Source organism: Melopsittacus undulatus, chromosome 4 (assembly GCF_012275295.1).
Source record: "Melopsittacus undulatus isolate bMelUnd1 chromosome 4, bMelUnd1.mat.Z, whole genome shotgun sequence".
NCBI classification, from domain to species: domain Eukaryota; kingdom Metazoa; phylum Chordata; class Aves; order Psittaciformes; family Psittaculidae; genus Melopsittacus; species Melopsittacus undulatus.
This window is the reverse complement of record NC_047530.1, coordinates 56,446,841-56,462,866: the sequence shown is the minus strand read 5'-3', so window position 1 is coordinate 56,462,866 and position 16,026 is coordinate 56,446,841. Positions and strand designations below refer to the sequence as shown.

Here is a 16,026-nt window from a genome sequence, read left to right as displayed (position 1 = left end):
GACATACTGTTATAATGTCGTAATGTGCAGTTAAGACATCTATCAGTGGCTAGGCAGTCAGAAGAAAGGGCAATCTGTGTGACTTCATTTGGATAACCAAACATTTCTTGACTTCTTACCTTCTAGCTTGTGTACAATGGATATAGCATGGAGACTCTGAAACAGAGAGAACTGCAGCTAAGTGTGCTCAGTGCAGAATCATTACGTGAGAACTTTTTCTTGGGTGGAATTACACTCTCACTAAAGGACTTCAACTTGAGCAAGGAGACTGTTAACTGGTATCGACTAACTGCTGTACCCTATCTGTGAATGCATATCTGCACCTGAAGAAGACCAGAACAACCATATTCACTTGTGCTTTGTGCATCTTCCTACTTGAAGATAACTCGTACATCTTAAAACAAGAGACTCTGCGTTTCAACAGTTATGCTGGACCAACGTTCATGTAGCCTAATTTGGAGGATATCTAGAAAACCTGGTTTATGCTTATGCAGTGTTATCAAAGCATTCTTGTAAATGTTTAAGAGTTGCAGGTAGAGGAAAAGGTTTTTAAACCATCCCTGAAAGTGAGATGAGCAGTTTGATCATGATTGTTGGTTAAATGGTAATTTCACCATTAGGCCTGTGGGTATAGTGCATTTTTGGTTTTCATTTTTGTTACCTGTGTTGTCATCCATAGTGTGATGTTGGAGAATATCAAAGAAATAACATTATTTTAGGATTACATTCCCACTAATAACTAGACATCACAGAAGCAGCAATGGGTAAAAATTTTGGCTTCACACACACCTGTAGAAATGAAGGTTGAAGGGCTGGAAAAATTGCATTTAATCACAGATTCATAGTTCTCTAAGATTTATTGGAATGTGTGCCAATAATGGAAGATGTAAATAATGGTGCCTTATAATTCAAATGCTTGTCTTTACCTCATTTCCAGTGTTTAAATATGTATACGTTAACTCTGAGCTCCTTCAAAAGGGGAAACATTCTCATATTTGATACCTTGCAGGTCCTGCTGGAAGTCTTTTCCTAAGATGTGCTACTTAGAAATAAGATCACTTATACTGATCTTCATAGTTAGTGCAGAATTCTACCCTATCTTCTAGCCATGATCTCCAAAAGTTGGATGAAGACTGCTGAATGTGGTGCTGTAGGAAGTGTGCCCAGCTGCTGAGTGTTCTGGAATGTCTGAACATTTAATTAGTGCAGTGATTAAATGTGGAACAGACTCAAATGCTAAATCCAAAGCATATTTTGCACCTGTACTTCCAGGTAAAGATGGCCTCTAGTAAAGAAAAGCACAAGTACTGGATGAATTGCAGGCCAGAAATGAGTTGCATTAATGAAGTGGAACTTGGTCACATTTTTTTTAACATTTCACAGCAATACTGTTGTTCCTCCCACTAAGAATTAATTCCTCTAAAACTACTTGATACCACAGGATGTTAGGTTTGAAATATATTGTGAGAGTGGAGTACAAACGTCACTTACTGTATCTTGTTAATGAGACCACTGGTTACTTTATTAGGTGTTTCTGCACTTACAGGTGTAGCCTTTTTATTCACCTTACTCAATATTTAGGATGATCATATTCTGTCTAAACCAATGATACCCACTTTAGTACTAAATCTTGAAGCAAGACGAGACTATCGCCACTGACTATGACTAAGGGGATTTTTAAAGTAAAATATGCAACTATGAACAGAGAGATAATATGGGGAAAGCCTTCTGTATACCCAACACTAAAAATCCGTTTCATAATCTGGTTTTCCATTCCCTGCTACTGACCAATCTCCCTTCAGTACAGAAGAGAGGAGTAAACTTGAATCTCTGGTGCCTAAAATATTCATGGTCCAATTTCGTAAGAATTATTACAATGAAAATGCTAAGAATATCTTGAATGTTAGAAACTGGGTTGATCCTAATGGGCGCTAACAAAACCCAGTTTTATTAGGCATCTTCTGCATATTTTTCATTTAGTATATAGCCTGTAAATAATAACCTATATAACTAACTAGATATATTTCCTGCTCACTTGATGCTTTTGAGACTTACTCCATTCCATCATTAGAATCACAAGTCACTTAAACACAGGAAAGTAGACTACTGTTTTTGTGAAACGTTCCATTGTGAAATAAAATTAAAGCAATACGTACTGCCTTTTTTGCAGTTTGCTATTAAAGCACAGTGTCTTACAGCACAAAATACAGATAAACTAAAATCATTTAAAAAATGATTTGCAGTTTTAACAGTTGTCTGGACTGAAAAAATATATAGTACTGTATTATTATTAGCACATGTCCTGACTTCTGATTTAATCTTTTTCATAGCTTAACTCATCTTGTGCCTTTCCCTCTCTTTTCAAAATAGTCACTGGCTGAAGCTTTTTATGGCCATGGATTTTGTCTTGACCTCTCCTCACATGCAGAGGAACAGCACCAAGCTTGCACCTCTTTGCACTATTCTCAATTAAGAAAGAAGTGATTGCTGCAGTAAGACTTTAACATGCTACATAAAAGAAAAAATTGAAAGAGGAAAATATTCAGTTGGGGTTCAATTTATGGTAAGTAGCTTGAAAATGTAGTTTTAAAGTGTTTTCATATCTTGTTTAATGAAAAAAATCTTTTATGCCACGTATGACCTCCAGCCAGAAGTATAATTGTCAGTACGATTGTTTTGGTATTTCAGAGCAACAGCTTGTGCTAAGACCTCTTCCTTTTCTCTATTAACCTAGAACTTTGCACTGAAACTTTATTACTGCCTTTTTATGACCTACAGCTACCTGTCTCTGGAAGCATGTGCGATCTTTGATAAAAGTTCTTTATTTTTACAACTCGGGCTGTGTAGAAACCCCCATCGCCTGCCTTAACGCGAGGGCTCTGTCAGGGCTCGCTGCAACCTTCCCCTCATTTGTGCTCCTTACTCGGACACTGTGACTGAGGTAGTGCTACAGCTAAGGGAAGAGAGTGACACCAAATCCTTTGTCTCCCTTTGTCTATGTATCTGTAAGAACCAAATACTTTAATTAAACGAGCTCGTTAATAAAGATGTACAATACTGCCCGTACTGAGCGGGTTAAATGTGACTCCATATCTGTCCTGTAAGTACATTAAACGCTACTCTGAGTTAAAAACAGTTCTGCTTCTCTTCATTGCGCACCACAGCACACCCATCCCCTCACCAACCGCGCGCGGTGTGAGCCGGAACTTCCGCTGGTGTCGTGCGCAGAGCAGCCGCGGCACCGCTGATTGGCTGTCGGGCGGGGCGGGGCCAGGCTAAGACACGCCCTTTCCGGCGGAAGTTGGTCAGAAGGTACTGCTGCCGCGCGTTGCTCCTTCTCTTCTGCCGCCGCCATCATGGGTCGTATGCACGCTCCAGGGTAAGCGCTGCTGCAGGTGTTCGGGCTGTGCTGTGGGGCACGCTGGGGCTACTGCGGATGCTAAAGATGGTCTTGGGAGTGGGTATATGTGGAAGCAGAAAGGCTGCTGTGGGAGCAGTGTGGCGTTAGTGGGGGTGGGTGGGTGGGGAGGCCGAAGGCTGTGCAGATATGGCGGCAGGCAAGGGAGAAGATCAGGCTAATGCTGAGGTGCGGCTTCCTTTGGCCGGCTTCAGGCAGGGTCGTGCTTGTGGTGCCTGAGCTCTTAATTCCTGATGCTGCCCCGGCGTGGCTCGTACTGTGAGTGGCACCGTCTGTAGGCGAGGAGGGAGGCTGCAGGCCTCGGCTGTGGGTACGGTCTTCCGGGAAGTGCTTGCACTATGCTGCCTTGTGGTGGGGTCGGATGGCAGTGTAGCTTGGCCGGCTATGCTGAGCCTGTGATCTGCTTCTTCCCCACAGAAAGGGCTTGTCCCAGTCAGCCTTGCCCTACAGGCGGAGCGTGCCGACGGTAAGTAACTCCCCGGCCTGTGCGTGGTCTGGTCCCCGCGCCGCGGCCCAGCGGAGACCAGGAAACTGGAGGAAAAAAACAAAAATGGAGCGCTGTAATATTTTGTGTCACCATCTTTAAATTATGGCCTGAAAAAATGCTCCATTAGTCTATGTTTTTTAGGATATCAAGGAAAAACGTATCTTTCTCTGGACAGGTGATTTGTGGGGGGGGGGGGGGGGAAATCTCCTTTCCTCTGTACTTCCCATCATTTAAGTACTACTTCGGTTCTTTTTAGTCCATATGTGGATAATTCACAGGGATTAAACTATTCCCTTCACACGTGAGTTTGGCATTTGCTGTTGTGGAATAAAATGACTTTTTCTAAGCTGTTTCTGGCAGTGATTTGCTGGGCAGAGCACTAGCTTAATTTCAGCTTGCCCTTAGTGCATCCAGGATACTCCCCCTTCAAATGTTTACCTGTCAGCCAAATAAGCAGCTGCTTAGTAATCTATGTTGTTTTGCCAGACTGGGAGGATCTATTTGTTGGCAGAAAGATCAATTTGTGGTGTATATGAAAAAGCATGTACTGAAAAGCATGAAATTAAAGCACAAAATAAGAAAATAAAAAGAAAAAAAAAGAAAATAAATTTAATCAAATTTAAAGTATGATAATGTTAAACTGCTTAAAGTATCCGTGATGGTTAAAAAGTTTAGTAATTAGGATGCTGAAATGCTGTGGGTTTTTTTTCTGTTTCATGCTTTGACTATTAAAAAGTGAAAAAAAACCTTTGTAGGTCATTGAAAGAACAATGATTACTTTGTTGGTGTTGTCTTGCCATTAATAATCATGGAAGCAATGGCTTTGTCAGCACAGTTTAATGTAGAAGTAACAGGAAGTGCACAGTCTTGTCTGAGTAGATCCATTTGTTCCATTTATCAATTAATTTGTGTACCTGAAATCCAACTTCCACTGTTTCTCTGGGGCTGTTCAGCCAGGAGAAGAGAAGGCTGCATGGAGACCTCATAGCAGCCTTCCAGTATCTGTTCATTAAGGAATGTGTAGTGATAGGACAAGGGGTAATGGGTTCAAACTTAAACAGGGGAAGTTTAGATTGGATGTAAGGAGGAAGTTCTTTATTGTAAGTGTGGTGAGGCACTGGAATGGGTTGCCCAAGTAAGTTGTGAATGCTCCACTTCTGGTGGTGTTCAGGGCCAGGTTGGATGAAGCCTTGGGTGATATGGTTTAGTGTGAGGTGTCCTTGCTCATGGCAGGGGGTTGGAACTAGATGATCTTAAGGTCCTTTCCAGCCCTAACTATTCCATGATTCTGTGAATCTGTAGGTGCTGTACTAAGAGATTCAGAATGGTTCTCCACTTTGTGTTTCTTTCAGAAGTCCAATAAAAGAGGTCCTTGTTAATAGCAGTGATATTTTTATCTTTCTAAATTCGTGTTTATTCTTCTCTTGTGGCAGTTTAAATAAACTGATGGTAAAGCAGTTGGTTGGAGGCCATATGGGGTCTTTTAAACACGTTCTTCCTTCAACTTTGCCTTCCCCCAACATATTTCACTAGCACTTTAGGTTTGTAATACGTAAAAAAGTTTCTGTATTGTTAGAAGTATAGTTTCAGTTCTTGATTGTTTTTTCAAGCATTACGAAGCATCTATTTCTACCTTTTATCAAAAGCTGTCATCTAGCTAGCCCATGTCTCTGTATTAAGTAGTGTTCATTAATTTCTTTATTTTTTTCCCCTAATTTTCTTCAGTGGCTGAAACTTACTTCTGATGATGTAAAGGAACAGATCTACAAGCTGGCCAAGAAAGGCCTGACTCCCTCGCAGATCGGTAAGGTTTATGAATCACTCACATGTTATAGGGAAGTTTAGTCTGCCCGGTTCCTTGGAGAAAGATTTGACATTCCATCTCAAATATTGGCAGCCCTATGTTTAGGAGTTTACTGAGCCAGATGTTGTAGCTACATTATAGACAAGTTCCTGCCAGAGCTCTGCCTAAGTGCATGTACAATGCAACTTTATAGGATCGTGAGCTATGCATGCAGTGTAATTATGTGCTGTGTGAATTATTTTTTTTTTCAGTTGTAATCCTGAGAGTGTTAATGATTCCTACTCTAAGGTACATTTTTGTACAACAAATATGTCTGTGACATTTTTGTTAACCATAGGGAAATGGTGATTGAATACCTAGCTTTCACGAGTTGCATTTAATGCGTTCAGTATTGTAGCACTAAATATGTTGCCAGCCTAAATGTGATGGGTGGGTTAGTTGCCTGTTAAGTGCTATCTGATCGTGTTTCAGCTTCTGTAAGTTTATTTTGCTTGCTCATTTTCTACAATTTGTGCAGTTTGCACAAGAAAGGTTTTTAGACAAATACCTTCTTTGGATATCTTGTAACTGTAAGGTTGGTTTCACAAGATTTGTTTGTGTAAGGTTTTTGTTCTGGTGTGAGATGTAACTGTTTATTCCAGGTGTGATCTTGAGGGATTCCCATGGTGTTGCCCAGGTTCGCTTTGTTACTGGCAACAAGATTTTGAGAATCCTTAAATCGAAGGGACTGGCCCCAGACCTTCCAGAGGATCTTTACCACTTGATCAAGAAAGCTGTTGCTGTTCGCAAACATCTTGAGAGAAACAGAAAGGTGAGTGCTGCTTTAACTTGGTTATTCTCTATGTTTGTTTTCAAATAATACAGTAATTTATTTACAGCTCAACAAAGCAAAGACTCTTAGTGTACCTCCTCTTAGCCACTCCCTTTGAGTAAACTTTGGGGAGGCATTTCAGTAAAGGAGAATGGACTAAGACTGTGTAAAGGATCTTAAAATAATGGCTTAAACCCATTATGGTTTGGTTGTGTTCTGATTCTCCTGGATTCATCAGACTTTGGAAATAGGAATGTGGAGTTTATAGCAGTAGCTGTGGATCTTTTTACTTTATTAAAGCTCATCTGAATTGTACATCATCGAGAAGTCTAAGTAGTGCTTGGTTGTAATGTAACTTTCTTTTTAAGGATAAAGATGCCAAGTTCCGCCTCATTCTGATTGAAAGCAGAATCCATAGGTTGGCTCGCTACTACAAAACTAAGAGAGTGCTGCCACCCAATTGGAAGTAGTAAGTCTTTTCTTAAGTTACTATTTAATTGAAGTCCTGGAGGTTTTGTAAGAAGCTGGGGCTGTTACTCAAAGGGTGAAAAGTACATTACTATCAAGCATACAGGTAAACCAGGCAGCAAAGAATAGGTATTTTAGAATCATAGAATAGTTAAGGTTGGAAGAGGACCCTCAAGTTCCAACCCCCCTGCCATGGGCAGGGACACCTCACACTAAACCGTGTCACCCAAGGCTCTGTCCAGCCTGACCCTAAACACCACCAGAAGTGGAGCATTCACAACTTCCTTGGGCAGCCCATTCCAGTGCCTCACCACCTTTACAGTAAAAAACTTCCTACTTATATCCAATCTAAACTTGCTCTGTTTAAGTTTGAACCCATTACCCCTTGTCCTGTCACTACAGTCCCTAATGAAGAGTCCCTCCCCAGGGTCCTTTTCATAAATATTAACTGATACATTTATTAAACTCATTGGTGCATAAAATGACTGTCACAATTCTAACAAAAAACGATTATTTCAACAAGTTAAGTCACTACTAGGTAGATTTTATAACACTTTGTACAAACTGCAGTCTTTATCTCAGATACATGGTTTGTGTTACTTTCAGAATTTATTGAGATAAATTTATTGAGAATTTATTGAGACTTAGTAGACGTGGCAGAAATGAATGTAACTTGTAGGCTTTCCTCTAGGAAAATTAAGCCAGTGTAAGAGAGTTCCCACAGATGTTAGTTAGCTTCTTTTTTTTCTGAGAAGACTCAAGTGCAGCTAGACAGGTTTTTGAATATATGGTTTTTGTGCTGTTATCCTTGTATTTATATTTCAAAAGGAAGAGCAAAATCTTTATGTCATAGAAAAAAATGTAAACAGGTAGTGATTTGGCTCAGGACTGGTAGTTAAAGTTTTGAACTGAAGCACTGTTTTTGACAAGTAGTTTGAAAAAGTGCTTTTACAATTAATATTTCACTCTTTTTTCTCTCTTTTTAGTGAATCATCAACAGCTTCTGCCCTGGTCGCCTAAGAGCTGACTGTGACCTACTGAAAGAATAAATTTTCATTAACCGAGTTTGTTTTGTCTCTGAGTGGTTGGTGTCTTAGAAACCTGCTTGTTTCAGGAAGCTGCCTGTAAATGGGAAATTGTCAGGGTGAATCCAGCATGTGGTCATGGTTTCCATATTGTTATCCTGCCCTATTAAATCAGGTAGTGCTTGTTGCTGCTCTAGGCCAGCTGTACAGTTTGTGTCCACACTTAAACTGTTGGGTTTGGGCTTTTTTATCTGATAGCCTCAAGTTAGTAAAGTAAACTAGTCATTCACAGCAAATGTATTTTATTCATGGGGGGCTGTGCCTCTGTGTGTTCTGCAGAAAGAACTGGGAAGGATAATAGTAACAGGAGGGATAACTGGAAATTTAGAAAATACATAGGTTAGGGGCAGGTAGGGAAACAAGACTGGAGAGGTTGATTAATTCATTGCAGGTAATGTAGGTCTCTTGTGCAGAAAGCTTATGCAGACTTCAGCCAGTTCCTGACAGTAACGTCCTATCATTTGTAAGTAATCTTAAGAGTAATCTTTGAGATTTGGGCAAATAGAGACAGTAGTTCAGCTCTTTTCAGATTTACATCTTTACTGAGGTAGTTTTCCCTCAATCCAAATGACAGTAGCTATTGTATATATGTTCATTGTTGCTACTAAGTCTTGGTGTATTACTGAAATTTTGCTGTCTTAAAAAGTTAAGTAAATTTAAAGAAGCCCTACAATTTTTGTGAAGTGTAGCAGTTATTTCTAGATCATAACTAGTGGAAACTGGTAACTTGTGGGTTTAGTTTTGCAGAAAAACAGGATTCTTCTGCCCTGATTATGAAGCTATAGACTTGTAATAAGGTGTGTTTTAAAAGAAAAACACTGCATTCCAGTTGAATTGTCAAGTTCAATTACCAGCCTTCATCTGCTGACAAAGGGCTTGCTTTTGTTTCTGAAAGCTTCTGGTGATGACTTGCCAGGCTGTCACAATGATAATGCAGGTGTATTAAACTACTTTCATGATGTATTAAAAGGTTGCTGCTATTCTTTGGGGTCAAAGGTATTCCCAACTGAAAAGCATTTGGACACTTACTACTTCAGAAATAGTTGTGTGCAAATAATGAAAGTACCAGCAGATGGCACTTTAAAACATTAAGTGTTTTTAGAAAGTTAGGTATGGCAAATAGTGCTACCTGGAGATCAAGAGTTAAAGCTGGTGGTCCAAGGTGGTAAACATGATACCTTTAGAGTTGTACTACTGCTACCTGTGCTGTGCCAACTGATACAATGGCTTTGAGCACATTTGCTTCAGCAAGGGTCTGAAAGCAGGCTGTGCTGTACTGTGCTGTGTGGCACTTTGCCCATCCAGTGGTGCTGAAGGCTGTTGGCCTAGCCAGAAGAGGGAAGGCTAGAGATTGGTAAGTGATGGGGTCTGCCTCACAGGAATGGAGGGGAGGGGAAATACCATGTAAATAGCTGTCTTTTGGTGTCCTGCCAGGAATGAAAATCACACAGGGAGAGTTCCTGGGCTTGCAGTAAAATCAGATCCAGATGTTGAAGGTACTCCTGAGGATAGAGAACGAGATGTACATCATATTTACTACCTGTAGAGTTTTGCAACCTCTTGTTGAAGAACAGTAATGGTAGTGTGATTGTAGGGTTATGCCCATAGATTTCTACTACTTATGTTGGTAACAATTCTATAGCTCCTGTAAATCTTACAGACTAGCTTAACTAAGTTGTCCATTCTCATCAGGATTGTCAGTCCCTTACCCCCTTAATTGCCAGGAAAGTATGCCATCAGCTGAACTAATTTCTGCTAGGGCACACAGGTTGTCTGCTCAGCAGCTGCCATGGCACAGGGCAGTGGGAGCATGACCAGGTGTTGGGACAGCAGCAGAGCCAAGGCACTAGCAGGGGTAAATCCTCCCTGGGGAGTAAACCCCTACAAAGCATGATGCTAGAGAATGTGGTACTCTGTGTGACTGAAGAGAGCAGTGTACAACCAGGAGGAGCTTGGACCTGTGGAAGCATCAGGTGAGTTTACTGTTTGGGTTGTGGTACAGGATTTTGCCTGGGCAAAAGCAAAACTCAGAAGTCTCCCGAGTCTCAAATCATGTTAGCTGAGCACCAGGACTGCCCCGGGCACCTCAGGACGTGTGATCCAGCTGTCCAGGTACAGTACAGTATGCGTCTGGGATAGTGGAGTCTTCTGCTGCTCTGGGTAACTTCCTTTGGCTGGAGAGATGTGATAGCAGGAATAAATATAGATCTGCAAATAGATACCCAAAATAAGTTTTCTTTATGAACCAGCGCAACATGGCTCTGTCCCATGGTTATCTCCAGGCATTACCCTGGTTTCCTCCTTCCTAGCAGTCTGGGGTGTTCTGCAGGCTTTGAAGTCCACTGCTCTCTTGCATTTTCCTGTCACAATGTCTTACCTCTTTGCAGTTTCTTTTGCTTTGACTTAACCTTCAGAAGCTGAGTTCTTGTTTCTGCCTCATTTCCAGCGGCTTTCTCTGAATTTTCCAGTGTTGTCTTCTACTTGCTAGGAGAGCAAAAAATACTGCAGAACACATCTAAGTGATTTCCCCCCCGTATTTCAGTGTGAGCCTCTTCATGCATTGCACCAGGGCATACATCAGAAAGAAGCACTCAGCCTTCCTCACTTCTAGTTCTCTTGGCCCCTCTGATGCAGTGAAGCCAATTCTTCCTTCTTCAGAGAGGTACAGCTGCTGCCTCCACACCAGAAAAAGGTAGATGCCCCCTTGACAGCCATGTGGCAATGCTGCACTTTGCTGCTCCGTACCAGGATTGTTCATGTAGAATTTGGTCCACGAAAGCCCCCCACTAGAGCAGTCCTTGCCAGCTCTGCAGCTCTTCAAGGGCTGTGGGGTGGATGGCAGAGGCTGCTTCCTTTTGGTTCATAAACAGCTGGTTTTGAAGGGTCACTTTGAGTGCTAGGTTCATTCTGAAGGATGTTGTGGTATGTGACTGGTTTCCTCATGGAGACAAATCATCTTTTGCCTCTCTGGATTCTTCTAATTGACAGTTCTTGTTTACAAGTACTTCAGTGAAAAAAAAGAAACTAATATTTTATTTCAAGTAAAGAAACTGCTTATTCTGCTGTTTAGTCAGTACTATTGCTGGAAACACCTAATTTCTCTAGGCAGCAAAAGGAAAGTAAACCAAGCTATAGTAGTAACCATCAGAAAATGCAAGAAATCGTTTGGTTTTATAAACGTACGGCTGCAAGTGTATATTGTTCTGCTGCTTCTGAAAAACAGCGTCTATAGTGTGTTTTCACACAGTAAGCTTTTTACAGTTTTCAATTCAAAATCATTGCAGGCACATTAATCCCAAATAGCCAACATGTGAATGAAACATGCACTCTGATTTTCTGAGTGAAGGTTTGTGTGTCACTTTCTTCCACTGTTTTCAGTGTCACTTACAGATCATGAAAGACAATGTAGTTAAAAAACACTGCACGCGTTTTGTGGTGCTCAAGGGCCAGTTTCTTTCCCTGTTCCATTTGAATAAAGAGCAGTAGGGCCTGCTGAATTCACCAAAGGCAGGTTTGGTGCTCCCATAGCTCTGGGGTAGCTGGTGTTTCTGCCTTACACTAACACTGCTTCACGTTCATGCACTGGTTTTCTTTTCAGTGCTGGGATCTAACTAGTGAAAAAATGTGAGCTGTTGCTGGGCAGTCCCTTCAATAATTCTGCATCATTTGCATGACAATATGTCATCTTGCCCTGGTAACCTCCCTCTGCCAGCACATATCTTGGCAACAGGAAACGGTTCAACAATGTTCTCTGCACAAATGGGATGTTGGTGAATGCCCTTTTCTTGTCCCGTTCCCCCCCCCAAGGATTTCTGGACATAGTTGCAGTTGGATAAATTAAAGCTTCCCTCTTTCCACCTTTCTCCTGTTTTTAGGATATATTTTCCTTCTGGTTAGAGATCTATAACCTTTGTAATGAGCAGTGTTGCTGATTGTTGTGAGTTCTTTCCTGTTGCCACAGGATTTATTAAAGACATTAACTAGCACAGATGCAGTAACTGGAGCTGAATCAATATAAAAGGTTAATATTAATGGCGTAGCAATATGTATTGGGTATGATGATAAACAGCAGTGTTGTCCTACAGGGCTTGGTCACTAGAGAAGAAATACTGGCAGCTTGAGATACTGTGTGGCAAGTAATGATGTTGACTGTGCCTGAGGCAAGAGGTGTTACATACATTAAAAGATCACCTGAGTTTTCCAATGAGTGCTGGTTTTACAGGCTAATATTTTATTCCCTTTGAGGCTGCTCACTCAAGACCCCTTTTCAGGTCAGAATTCTCCTTCTTCAGAGCCAGGAAGGGGCTTTCAAGTTTAGTGGAGCTGTCAGGGATCAATCTCTTTTACAGCTCCTTCAAGTTCTTTATGATGCAGATGAATAATTTCCATAGATCCTGAGTGCTGTGTTGTGCCAGAATGGGAAGAGGGTGGCTGGTGTTTTTTAACTGTAGCAGCTGTTGACTGACTGGGTGAAATAACCAGTGACAGCCATTAAAAATTAACCAGGTTAAATGAACTCGGGAACGATCCAAATCTCAAAGGATCAGTTCTGATGGTGAAGGCATTTGAGATTTGCAAGAAAGGGGTTTGGAACATCTCTCGGTATAATCTATCTTAGTGGACACTGGGACACCCCAAAAGCTGTTGTGTAACACAGGCTGTAAAAGAATTGCTTCCTTGTGGGGTTTTATTTTCTTTTTGCTTGTTTGGGGCTTTTTTATTTCGTTTTTTGGTGGTTTTTTGTTTGTTGACGTTGTTTGGTTTTGGGTTTTAGGAAAAGCCATAACATCCTCCTTTATCCTTAAATAAATCCTATCCCATCTTGCTCAGTTCTGCTGGTCTTGGCAAAGCTAGCACTATAAACTCATAATTTTTCAGAAACTGCTGATAAGGTAATACCTATCTCTTGTATGGGGTATTCCATTTACAGCTCAAACTTGTGCTACATATACCTCCTTAGATCTCCTTTCAGTAGTTCTTCAGGATAACTTTCTTCAGCAAGCAGAATCAGGTCTGGATTCTCTTTAGTATTCTGTGATTGAGCCACACTATACCTGGAGAGCAATACAAGAATAATAGGTTAAAATAGTGTTTAGCTAGTTTCAATCAAGCTAGGATCTCAGAAACATATATGATTAACAAATAAAGCCCTCAATATCAAATATAATTCCTGTGATGTGCAGGGAGGTGACTCAGTGTTTGTGTTTCAGTGGGCTCCAATTCCAAGTGCTGTGTAATGACCTAGGAGCAGACATTCCTGGAGGAAGTGCTTAGTTTTCTGGAATTCACCAAATGTGAGTGTTGCAACTTTGATGCTGTAACTCTGACACTTTCACTGATGTCTAGCTCTTATGTAGTACTATTGACCCATAAATCTCTGCTTAGTGTGAAAACAGACCACCCCACACGCTTTCTTTGGCAGCAGAGGCATAAAGCAGTGGAATAGCTTGCCTGGGGCATCTGGAGATCTAGGCATTGAGCTCTGATGTCCTAAATCCCAGCCCTGTGTCCTACCTGTGAGCCTGTAATACAGTTACTCTTTAAACCAAATTGAGTTTATATGTAAATGGCATGTGTGGAGGGTGGTGTTCTGCTGAGCATAGTGGCAGTTTGCAGAGGCACTCAGACCATGGTACTTACTCCTGGAACAGGATATCATAGTGTGACTCTGCGGACAACAGCAAGCACTTATGGTAGTGCCTTTTTGCACTGATGTATGAGCGAGGTTGGGAGTGGAGGAGACAATTCCCCAGCCTCTTCCTGTGCAGGGTGGGGAGTGGTCTGGGCCTTACTTCCTCAATAGAGTGCCAGGGCAGTGGAGCCAGGCTTTGTCTACCTGCTTGTGCCTGTGGGACACATAACCCTACACTCCTACCAGCTCAGAGCAGATTGTGATGTAGTCTTTTGTCTGTGTTATCTTGTCTTTCTGTGTATGGCAACTTTGGATATAGCAAAGGAGGATAGGTAAAGGTAGGAGCTTGGCCATGTTGTACTCTTGAGATGCTCTCTTCTCAGGTTTGAAACTTCTTGACTTACAAACTGTGGTAAAATACTGCACCATAATCCCCTTGATTTAGCTGACTAATATACAGTATTCCCTTTATAGCCTAAGTAAAGCTTGCTTCAGTGATTTCTGGAAACTGTGTCTTCCCCTCTTAGCAAATATCAGTACCTTCTGCAATTGCATAATAAAATTGAGGGTCACAAACTGGTTTAATAAGAAATACTATTTCTGATAAGGATTCCTGTCAGCCTTGTTTCTGGTCTAATCCAGTAGGGTAGAATCTGAGGAGTTTAATTAAGCAGACTGTTTAAGCAAAGCAATCATGTCCTGCTGCAGTATTGTTTAGTATTAAACAGCAATTACATTTGTCTCTCCAACAACATTGCAAAGCTTGTCTGAAAGCAACTGTAATCGAAAATGTCATACTGCAGATACTGATGATAGATATGCTTTAACAAAACACAGGCTTTGGCTTCAGTTCATCACAATGATGGATAATCCCGTGGCATGCTGCAGTTTAGTACTGTTTATGTAGCCTGCAGTTTAGGTTGAGAGTGTTCCTTCTCACTGTCACATCCACTCCTGTATCTTTGTTTTTCAGTCTAGTGTGCTGTGTGACCAACAACCCTGTTAAACTGGAGTATTTTGCCCACATCACTTCTTCTGCAGTGAAGGTCAAGTGAAATGGCATTTGGGATGATTGGGTTTACCCAATGGTACGTGTGATAACAGCACAGTACTGAATTCCAGCCTGAGCTTTTTGCAGAGGCTCACTCTGTGAAGCTCAAGAAACTAAGCAGCATTCTCAGAAAGCTGCAGTAGTGGCAGTGAGAGTCACGGGAGAGCCAACACAGACAAAAACCAGATGTGCTGAAGCACTGATAAAGGAGGTGTTTACACAGAGCTTAGGTATATGGCTGGATTGGTTAAACTGTCTGTATTGGGACTTTCATGAGAGGTACTCTGGACTGAACAAAGCTCCACCTCCTGGACTCCTGCAAATTTGCATTACTTTTTGCTTTAGATGTTTGCTACATGTTGCATGTGTGTCAGCCAGTCTCAAATGCAGAACTTCAGTCAGAATACCCCGAGTAATGAGCACCCTTAAATATTTGTGTGAAAAAGATGTAGCAGTCAAAGAAAACAAGGCCTGTTAGAGCGAGAACAAGCGCCTGAAATGTATAAAAGAGCTGCCATCAGTGTAGTTTTAGTCTTAATATTTCTTCTCATGTGAGCTGGAAGATAGTAGGAAATTCCCTCTTGCTGTGTGTTGTTGATGGGAAGGTATGGCCACTGTGAAGAAGTGTTAGGAGTACTGCTGTCCTGGAGGTCTGCAGTATTAGCAAGGCTCCATGTGTTTATGTCCACAAAAAAGAGGCAGTCTCTGCCCATTTGTACTGGGTATTTCAAGCAGTAGCTTTTCCTTTTATTTACCTACTTCCTAGTTCCCGAGTAGTCCTGCACTTATTAAAGTGTAGAGACTCATTGAGAGTAATGTTAAAGTGCCTGGAGTTCTGATGTGTGTTATTTGAGCTTTCTGTGATCAGTGCCAGACAGCTGGGGTAGTCTGAGTACTGTCCTACCATCACTTCCCTTCTAAGACAGCATAACCTGATGACCTGCTAAAGACACCTCATTCCCAGGCTAAAAATCTTTGTTAGTGGTGTCTGGATCCATATTACCTCTCCCCAGAGGACACAAAAGGTGGTCCATCTGATGACTGCACTGTTTGGTGGGCAGGCACTGACCCCTGGCATCATTCATGCACACAGTGTCTTGTTTAAGTGCGATTTCACTTGGCAAAGTCCAAGATACAAGTTCAGAGCCAGCTTAAACAGAAACCTTCCACCCATTCAAGCTGCAGGCATTTACTTCTCATTGCCAGGAAGCTTGTTCTGCTTTCAAACAAGACACCACTATCCATTCTGATGCAGGACACAATGAATTGC

General features: G+C 41.5%; 2 protein-coding genes across 3 annotated transcripts in view; both read left to right on the top strand.

The window, feature by feature from the left end:
- Window positions 1–3,135, top strand: part of PIK3C2A (phosphatidylinositol-4-phosphate 3-kinase catalytic subunit type 2 alpha) — a 53,783-nt gene extending 50,648 nt beyond the window's left edge. Inside the window, exons 33-34 of one of the 2 annotated variants that reach the window (XR_004081145.2) lie at window positions 127–1,272; window positions 2,371–3,135. Coding sequence is in view for 1 of the 2 variants with exons in the window: in XM_005153273.3 (XP_005153330.1) it covers window positions 127–309 (183 nt within the window). In the remaining variant the exon portion in view is untranslated. Of the gene's footprint in view, window positions 1–126 lie in introns of both variants that reach the window. The other variant, XM_005153273.3, reaches the window with a different exon arrangement.
- An 88-nt stretch (window positions 3,136–3,223) lies between these two features.
- On the top strand, window positions 3,224–8,053 carry RPS13 (ribosomal protein S13). Its single transcript, XM_005153272.2, has 6 exons — window positions 3,224–3,379; window positions 3,836–3,884; window positions 5,631–5,709; window positions 6,351–6,520; window positions 6,889–6,989; window positions 7,975–8,053. The coding sequence occupies exons 1-6, from the start codon at window positions 3,357–3,359 to the stop codon at window positions 8,006–8,008; spliced, it is 456 nt and encodes a 151-aa protein (XP_005153329.1). The 5' UTR covers window positions 3,224–3,356; the 3' UTR covers window positions 8,009–8,053.
- The last annotated feature ends 7,973 nt before the right edge of the window (window positions 8,054–16,026 follow it).